The 8664-nt window shown below is 40.4% G+C and overlaps 1 protein-coding gene across 7 annotated transcripts in view; it reads right to left on the bottom strand.

The window, feature by feature from the left end:
* Positions 1-3026: 3026 nt before the first annotated feature.
* The window catches only part of LCORL (ligand dependent nuclear receptor corepressor like), a 78950-nt gene continuing 73312 nt past the window's right edge, over positions 3027-8664 (bottom strand). For 2 of the 7 annotated variants that reach the window (XM_066317177.1, XM_066317179.1), the window contains exon 8: positions 3027-3559. In XM_066317177.1, the coding sequence (XP_066173274.1) occupies positions 3519-3559 (41 nt within the window). In that variant the 3' untranslated portion in view covers positions 3027-3518. Of the gene's footprint in view, positions 4124-8664 lie in introns of all 7 variants that reach the window. The other 5 variants (XM_066317178.1, XM_066317185.1, XM_066317184.1 and 2 more) reach the window with 4 other exon arrangements.

The raw sequence follows: 8664 nt of genomic DNA, 5'->3' as shown, positions 1-8664 counted from the left end.
CAAAATAAGATCTGCTAAGGAAAGGAGTGTTTAAGTACAGAAGGGGCAAGAAGTGAAATGCTCTAAGGTCAGTGTTGTGTCTTTCTATAGTATCCGATAGTTATGTCTCTGTAGCTCTGAAGTTCCAAACACAGAGGAATGGTCAGGAGTTTCAGAGACGGCAGACAAACCTGTGATCACACAGGAGTCGCTGGTGGCTGAGCAGGTTCACTCCAGTCAGAAACACCAGGGCAGTTGTGTCTGTCGCAGGGGGGGCATTTCGGAGCCGTTGGAACAAACTCACTCCATTCCTCCACATGCACATCTCAGCTGTGCATGCCAAAAGCACTTTTCTAAGGAATTTGCATTTTAAATCAGTAAATGTGCTATAAATGATCTTTGGTAATTCTCAGAAATGACTTAAGGATACAAGTGAAATTTAGTATTCCTAAAATGTAAAGCCCCAACTATTATTCTGTTTCCAAGCTTGCATATAGGAGATTGTGTTGCTCTTCATCCTTTGCAGGTTTTGTTGTAAACTTGTCAAACTGCAAAATGCCATGACGCACTTTTCCACTGGTGCTTGCTCTATTCAGAAGCCTCTTGTAACTGGTGATGAGTTTTGTAATTTTAAACACCATTTTCAGATCCTGACCTCCCTCTTTTTTCAAATCCCCAAACTGTTGTAGTATGAGTTTGTGTACATGCACCCACTTCAGATCAGAGATGCTCTCTGTCCCCTTGAACACTGCCTGAACATAGCTGAAATGGGCAAAGTATATAGTTGTTTTTCTCAGTTGTAAGAGCTGTGTTGGAACTTAGTGTTGGGGGTTTTCTTTAATTTCTTTCTCATCCTCCCTCTCTTGAGTGGTTTGTTCCTTAAGCACTACAGTCTGAACAACTGCTGCTAGTCGACTCTTATTTTTTCTTTAAATGAATTTTGAGGCAAAGCAGGAGCAATAAAAATCTATAAAAGCCTCTGGGCATGCCTTCCCGAGTAAGACTTTAGTTTTGCCTTGCTGTTCTGTTGTGCCTTGCCACATATACAGGTTCTGTCTCTGGCATCTCTTGGGAATGCTGGACTGCAAAGATGAGGTTTCCTTCAGGTCACCTCCCAGTGTGTGGATGCCTCTGCTGTGGATGTGGCTTCACTGGTGTGTGTTAATAGAAAATAGACTTTGTCTAACTGGAGGCCCTGGGGCTGGTGTGGGGCTCGAGTTCCTGCCCTGTGGGAAAGGCCAAGGAAGCTGGGCCTGTTGAGCCTGTGAATGTTGGGAGGACGCCCAGTTAAGAGCAAAGCGTCCAGTAAAAGGATAAAATGGAGCTCTTCGTTGTGTATGATGAGAGGACAAAACCCCCAATGGTTATAAACTGAAACTCAGACCAGATGAAAAAGGCAGTGGAACAGGTTCCCTGTGCACGTTCTGTCCTAGGAGTTTTTGAGACAGGACTAGGTGTGAACTACTCACAGCAGGCTGCCTTTGAGCAGGGACCTTCCTGACCCCTTTTATGCTGGACTTACCCTGTGATCCTTTCAGGCCACAAACCTGAGCAGCAACTGGCACTGAATTTCCAGCCCCTCTGGACACCTTGCCTGCTCGACTCCCTGTAAAGGGAAGGGTTTTCTGCGTAATACAGAATTTGATGTGTTCTTGTAAGATTACCTTTCCAGGAGGTGGCTGCGTAATTGCAGAGTGGGACAATCAGATGTGAGCTGTCTCTCAAAGTTCACTATTACTGGTAATCAAGGCTTCAATGGATACAGCTGACTTCCTGAGAAAGTCACACGGTAGCAAGAATACATCCAAAGGTGACAAGGAGCCAAGCCTGGATTTATCATGCCTGCAGTGAAAAAAATCTTTGCTTGATATGCATTAGTCTTTCTAGCTAAAATAATGCTGTTTTTTACTTTAATTCTTTGTGTTGAAAGTACCTAACATCCTGACTGCTTAAATAAGGAATAAAATTTTAATCCCTAAAATATGTTATTTGCAAACAGCCTCTTTGTTGCTCTGCACCAATTACTGTGTGTCCTTCCTTCCTCTTTTTACTGGCTAAACACCAGTGTCAAAGATGAACTAGACCTAGACTTGATTGCCTGTTAAATAATGGTAAAATAGCAGTGGTCACTCATCAAACTTAGAGAGCCCATGTTCATTTCCACACTAGTTTTTGTTTCTTAAAACCAATGTTGTGATTCTTGTTTGTGTATTCAGTCTCTTCAGCCTATGCACTGAAACAGCTTCTCTTGAGAACAGGCCTTTGGCCAGTTTCTCTCCAGGCTGAAGGACAGCAGGGGCTGGTGAACTTGGGTTATGCCTGAAAACTCTCAAGTCAGCAGCCAACTAAAACTACAAAGGAATAATAATAAATAAACAAATAAATAAATAAGTTAGTTGTTAACAAAAAGCAGGCTTCTGGTTGGTGCTAAGGGCGACATGTCTACACCAGCGAGGTTCTGGTATTTACTGGGAATTTGAAATCAGAATATCCATGTGGCATCTCCTCCCACAAACAATTCCAGCTGCATTGGTTCCAGTGCTCCTATGTCCTGCCTGACTTCTGGTGCTTTGGTGGGGCTTCACTGAAGTTAACTTCAGTTCCTCTCCCCTGGGAAGTTTAATTCTCCTCTTGGCTTTCTTTCCCCACAGAATCCACATGCAGTAACAGTTGAGATACATAAAGACCTTCTAAATAGCTCAAACCATGACGAATGTTTATTGTTTTAATCACATTCTGCACTTTTAATATTAAATGTCCAATGTGCCAGTGACTCAATACCCTCTTGGGATCTTGTGACACCAGAATTCATAACAATCTCTATTTCAGGTACTGGATTGCACCTGCAAACCAACAAACCCCTGTAAAGAGGAAGTGCATCTTCAGTTTTGTAAGGCGAATCCTTAAAACCTTTGTTTTATAAAATACAGTGTCTTCCAAGGAAAGTTCCTTCTGGAAAATTAATTCTTGTCAAGTAAAGGACAGACAACTCATCATGAATTAAGAAACCTCTACTCTAGCTACTGAATGACTCCAGAAAAGAGAAGTATATTATATGGTTTTATTCTAACACTTTTGTTATAGCTCTATTAATAATAAAGTTTTGATGAATGAAATACATGAACCTTGCTAAGATCATTAAAGCATGGAATGTCTACAATGTAGTCAGCTACAACCATTTACTACTTCTTTGAGTAGAGATAAAATTTTGATTTTACATTGAATTTCCAAAGTACACGGAAAAAAATGAGGAAGAGCATTTACATCCATTTTAATTGGTGGCAGGCATGAATTCATAAAACAAATGGGGAGGAAAGACCATTTAGCAGAAACCTCAAAAAAGTGCAGATACAGATTTGTTGAATGACAATCTTTCACGAGATTCTCCAGCAGGCTTGGTCTTTCTTTTAGACATTAAGGTCATTAAACACTGTCACACAGAAGTCCTCAAGGTAAGTGAAGATGAAAGCATAGTGCAGAAACAAATTCGTGCTTCCACACATTTCAATCCGTTGGTGACGGAGATCTCCTCAGATAATTTAACTTTGTACTGCTTTGCTTCGAGGTAGTCGGTCTCCACCTGTTACAGATTGGTTTGAATAATTACCATAAATCTTTACATGGTGACCTATGCCACAAATTACAGAATATATTAACTTTCGTGCACAAAAATAAAATTGGGAAACCATAGTTAAATTTAAAGAACATAGAAAAGTCACAATACTATTAAAGGGGAACATCTGATTCTGATATAAATTTGTACTGCAAGAATTTCATGATGGTCAGATGTGAAACTTCATATTTAGAAAAGAAAAAGTACATCAAACTGAATAATGCTAATAGTATATAAAGCCAAATCACACAAGATCATTTCAAGATCAATGTAATAAATGCTTATTATTTAGCAGAAAAAAAAATCAGGAACAATGTACAAAATAATAGTGCAAGAACAGCTGCAATCTATTTGTTCTCATCAGTTTTGAGATTTTGGTTAAAAACTTTACAGCTGGCGAGAGATGCTGCTGAAAAACTCAGATTCCACTCAGTGGGCTGATTAAGGCACATCTTTATGGACTTCAAATGTTCATTTTCTGTGTTCATGTCTATTGAATTCTGCGGCTCCGAGACTTTCACTTGTAGCGTGCTGTGAGAAAAGAAGTGGGGGGTAGGAGAGGGAAAGAAATGAGAAAAAGTTTAGTACACTTTCCTCCTGCCCTGCAAACAAGTTGATAAGAGGCAAGATGAGGTGGTGGCAGATCCTGTATTCTGTTGGGGATTTTTGTTGTTGTTTTAGTGCACTGTGTTCCAGAAACACTGAGATTAGAAGCTGACTGTGCTGTGCTGTGAAGTGGACTGGGCTTGTCTCTGGGGATGCCTGAGGCCTGTCCATGGGCAGCGCCCGCCCCAGGTCAGTCTCCTGCTCCTGCTGATCCTTTGCAGGAGGTGCAGTAGCAGCCTGGCCTTGCTTAAATCATCTCCAGCTGACTACTGTAAAGCCACAGGGCAGGAACTGGGCAAGAGCTGGGGGCTTTTTTTATTGCTGACAACATTCATTTAGTGCAGCCATGGAAGGACTTGCCTATAGACCATATTTTGTTTTATATCTAGGGAAAAAATTATACAAGAAGTCCTTTGGGGGAGTCACTAAACAGACTAGGACAGATGTGTGGATTGCATAATCAAATAGTTCAAGTTGGAAGACACCTTTAAAGGTTATCTACTCCAATCCCCTGCAATAAGCAGGGACACCTTCAACTAGATCAGGTTGCTCAGAGCCCCATCCATCCCTATCCTAAATGTTTCCAGGGATAGGACACCCAGCATCTGTCTGGACAACCTCCTTCTGTGTTTCACCATCCTCATCATCAAAAATATCCTTCTTAATATATAAAGCACTCAGAAGTGCTTTAAGATACAAAACACACTCAGAAGACAATTTCAATCCTCATTTCAAACGTCTTCATCCCTTTTATTTTACTGTCTACCTCCAGCAGTGATTTTCCCTGGGTGTGATACATCGTTTCTCACCATCCATTTCAGTTTTGAAGTGAGAATTTTAAGAATGATACAAAGTTGAAAATATTTCTGATGTACTAAAAATACTGTACTAAGTACTGTAATAGAGGGTAGGAGGTAATCACCACGATAGAACCAATCTAAACAGTTTCCTATCAAAGGGGTTTTTAAGCAGCAAAAATGGCTTTTACTTGCTGCATTTGAGAAGAACAGGTTCATCATCACAGAACTCAGGTGCACGCACATTCTGAAGGACTGGATGTGCTGTAGTGAAGTGCTCACATGGGTGAGTGGAGTAGCTGAGGACAGTCAGCCAGTGTAGGACTAGATCCTAAAACATTGGCTTGTGTTACTCAAATACGAATGACTGACTTTGATGAAAACATTTCCTATGTCACAGCAAAAGGGAAAGACCTGAGGCAACAGCTAAAATGACAATTCACTGTTGTCTGTCACAGATATCAGAAACAGTTTTAATTCTTTCACATTTTAATATAAGCTCCCCTTAAGGCTGTGTGCCTTTGTGCCATGGCAGTGAAAAGAAACTTCTCATTCACTATTTCCTAGCTCTCCAAACTGGTGCACTGCTCCCATGCCCTGCATTTCCTTGTGTCATTGTTCAGCCTCTATCTTTTGCCTTGTTTTGCCTTGTACCCTTTCTCTCTGGTTGCTCTGATCTTTTCCTTGCTGCAGGAAAAGCAGTGCAGGTGTAGATGATGGACAGGACTTCAGTCAGTAAGGTTACTTCCTTGAGTTTACAGCCTCTTTGCCCTCAGAAAGTCCAAAGCCTCATGACCATGGGATTAAGTGATGGTGTTAATGGTGACTTCTGCAGTTAGCAGCTTTCCTCATCCCTACCGATTTTGTGCTTTTCAGGCATGGCCAGGTAGCAAAACATAACTTGTAACAAATACCGAACAGCTAAATGAAGGATAGGGCAGGAATGTTTGGGTTTTTTTAAGGCTTTGTTTTTTGGTTTTCTTTGGTGGTGGTAGTTGCTGTCTGAAAGGAACATAAATGCCTTGGGAATCAAGAAACTGCAAACTATGAAGTAGTATATATCTGCAAAGTGCTTTAAAATAGTATATTTAAATATTTTTAAATCAGAGAATGTAATTAAAGGGATAAAGTTATACAGAAGCACTTGAATTTTGTCAGTCAAATCCATCAATAGATTCTGCTCTGAATTTTATTCTACTCTACTTGCACAAGTTCCACAGCATTTCTAGCTAAAGATGTTACACAGAGTTCTGATTACAGCTGGATGGGCCCAGAAGGCATGAAGCCTGTTTCAAGAGAGCCTGGAAGAGTATCCCCACTTTACAGACCCCTGGAGCTCTGAACTACCAACACACACCAGTAAGAAGATGGAGTTGCCTTCAATTTCCTAGACAACAGGCATATACTGACCTTACATAATGGTCCTAAAAGGTTAACATTTCCAATTCTGATGCCATGTGTCTGCCATTCCAGCAATTACCATCTGTTTTGTTTTTATTCACTTGAGACTGACTCACTTAATCAACTTCTGTGCATGTGATCTGTGGAAGTCAGCTACAGGTGCTTCTGTGACATGGAACATAAACTCGCCCTGGCATATCCAATACCTCTGTTTTCACTAGGGAATTTGAAGACAGGACAACAGTGCTAAAATTACAGAGAAAAAGATGAAAATCATCTTTTTTTTTCATAATCTGTATGACAAATTAGTGAGATTTCTTGAAAATTCATTATTTTTTCTTAATCTTTCATTGCCCTACCCTCTCCTAGCCCTTTTCTCTTGGTCTTGAAGTGCTGGTAATGTATTTACTGCTTAATTTTAAAAAAAATTCTATTTTGCCATGTATGTATTTCACCATTTCACTGACCCATATAATTGTTGTTTCTTCTCAGAAAGTAAAGACCAAAAAAAGGGATATGGAAACGTGACTGTACTTTTTGATCTGAAACAAGAGCAATATGAAAAAATGCCTCAGGGAGCCAAATTTAGCAGGCCCTGAGCAGGTGCTCTGCCACAGCTCTGTGCAAGGGGCCTGTCCAGTCTCACAGAGGTTAGACTCTTCCCCAGAGCCATGTGGAGCACAGAGGGGTGGCACTGAGGACATGGGCACAGCTCGCTGTGCACAGTGCCTGGACACACTGCTGGGTCAGTGCAAGCTGGGAATGCTGTCATGTGCTCTGAGCTTTCCTTGGAAGTTGCTGCACGCCAAACCAGCGGCTCTGGAACAGTCAGTGAGGACATCAGGATGGTTTTGTGTGTGTTGTAACTCCCAGTTCCCCTATCACCATCACTGAACCACTCTGAATTTACCATCTTTCAACAGCGCTGCAGAAAGGAGGGATTGCCTGTGGTTTTCTAACAAATCACCCCAGCGTTATTCAAACTCATCTTAGCAGTCAAATCAGAGTAACATCGATGGACTCTCAGGTCCTCTCTGGTCTCCTTGGCTAAGCAGAGAACCCTGTGTGTAGTTAAATTTTCAGACCTGCTGGGGCCTGAAAGGATCATCTCTCCCCCCAAAATCTTCCTCTTATCATTAAATAAAAATGAATAAAAAGAAAGGTTTGAATTCTTACTTCTACTAAAGTAAGCAATGAGTGGCCTCCCAATGCTCCTAAGTGCTAAAAGAACACCTTGTCCTTTTCCACACTTCCTATTAAAACTGCCTGAATATATAACTTTTTTTTTTTTTTTTTTTTTTTTTTTTTACATTCACATCTCTTTCTTTTATTTTACCCAAATCATCATTATACTATTTGAAATACTGATTTTTTAATAGCAGGATGGGAGAGCGACACCAGAAAAGCTGAGGCTGCCAAGCACAAAAGGAAAATATTCTTTGAGCTGCTTCTTTCTCTGCAGTTTGGAGCCACATTCTTCTGGAAAAACAGGATATTTGACACCTGTTGTTGTTGTATGAAAATAATATAGTTTAAAAAATCTGGCTAGCTCAAGTCCATATATTTGCTGAGTTAATCTGTCACAACATGTTGAAAAAAGTAGGAAAAAGAGAAAGTTGGAATGGGTAAAAATGTCTCTCAGCTGTTGGGTCAGTCTTCAGCATTTCCCATCAGAGACTGCCATCAGCACTGTGTGTTTGTGTGCTGTAAAACAGCTATGAATGTATCACTGCAGGGCTACGTTTCTCTAAGTCTTCTGCAACACCTACAGGTAAAAACATCTCCTTCCCCAGTATTTGGAAACTGGCTCTTACCCTCCTGACAGAAATTCTGCAAACTGCACTTGCTAAACACTGCCAGCACTGATTGCAGACTGGTAGCCTGGAAAGCATAAGATCATCTGTGACACACAGCACCGACTCAAGGCTTTTACATAAAGGTTTCAAAAACACTGAGTAGAAATGGTAAAACTTGAGCAGAATTAAAAAAAAATGTTCTCTGTACAAATTCTACTCCAACAATTTCTCAAAAAAGGAACTAGTAGAATACACTACGTTAAAATCTACAATTACAGTAGCCTCAGTATGATTTCCAACAGAGACTGATTTGTTAATGTAATATATATTGAAAAGACAGTAAACCAAGCATGCACAGTCTGACTGATTGTCTCTAAAATTTAAACTCATTTTTTCCACAATGACAAAACTCAGCAGCAAAGAAATCTACAAAGAAAAATTTTAATGTCTCATTTCCATTTACCAACTGGAT

Source organism: Sylvia atricapilla, chromosome 4, assembly GCF_009819655.1.
Source record: "Sylvia atricapilla isolate bSylAtr1 chromosome 4, bSylAtr1.pri, whole genome shotgun sequence".
In the NCBI taxonomy this organism is placed as follows: Eukaryota; Metazoa; Chordata; class Aves; order Passeriformes; family Sylviidae; genus Sylvia; species Sylvia atricapilla.
Note: the sequence above shows the minus strand (reverse complement) of the source record. Positions and strands in the feature narration are given on the sequence as shown.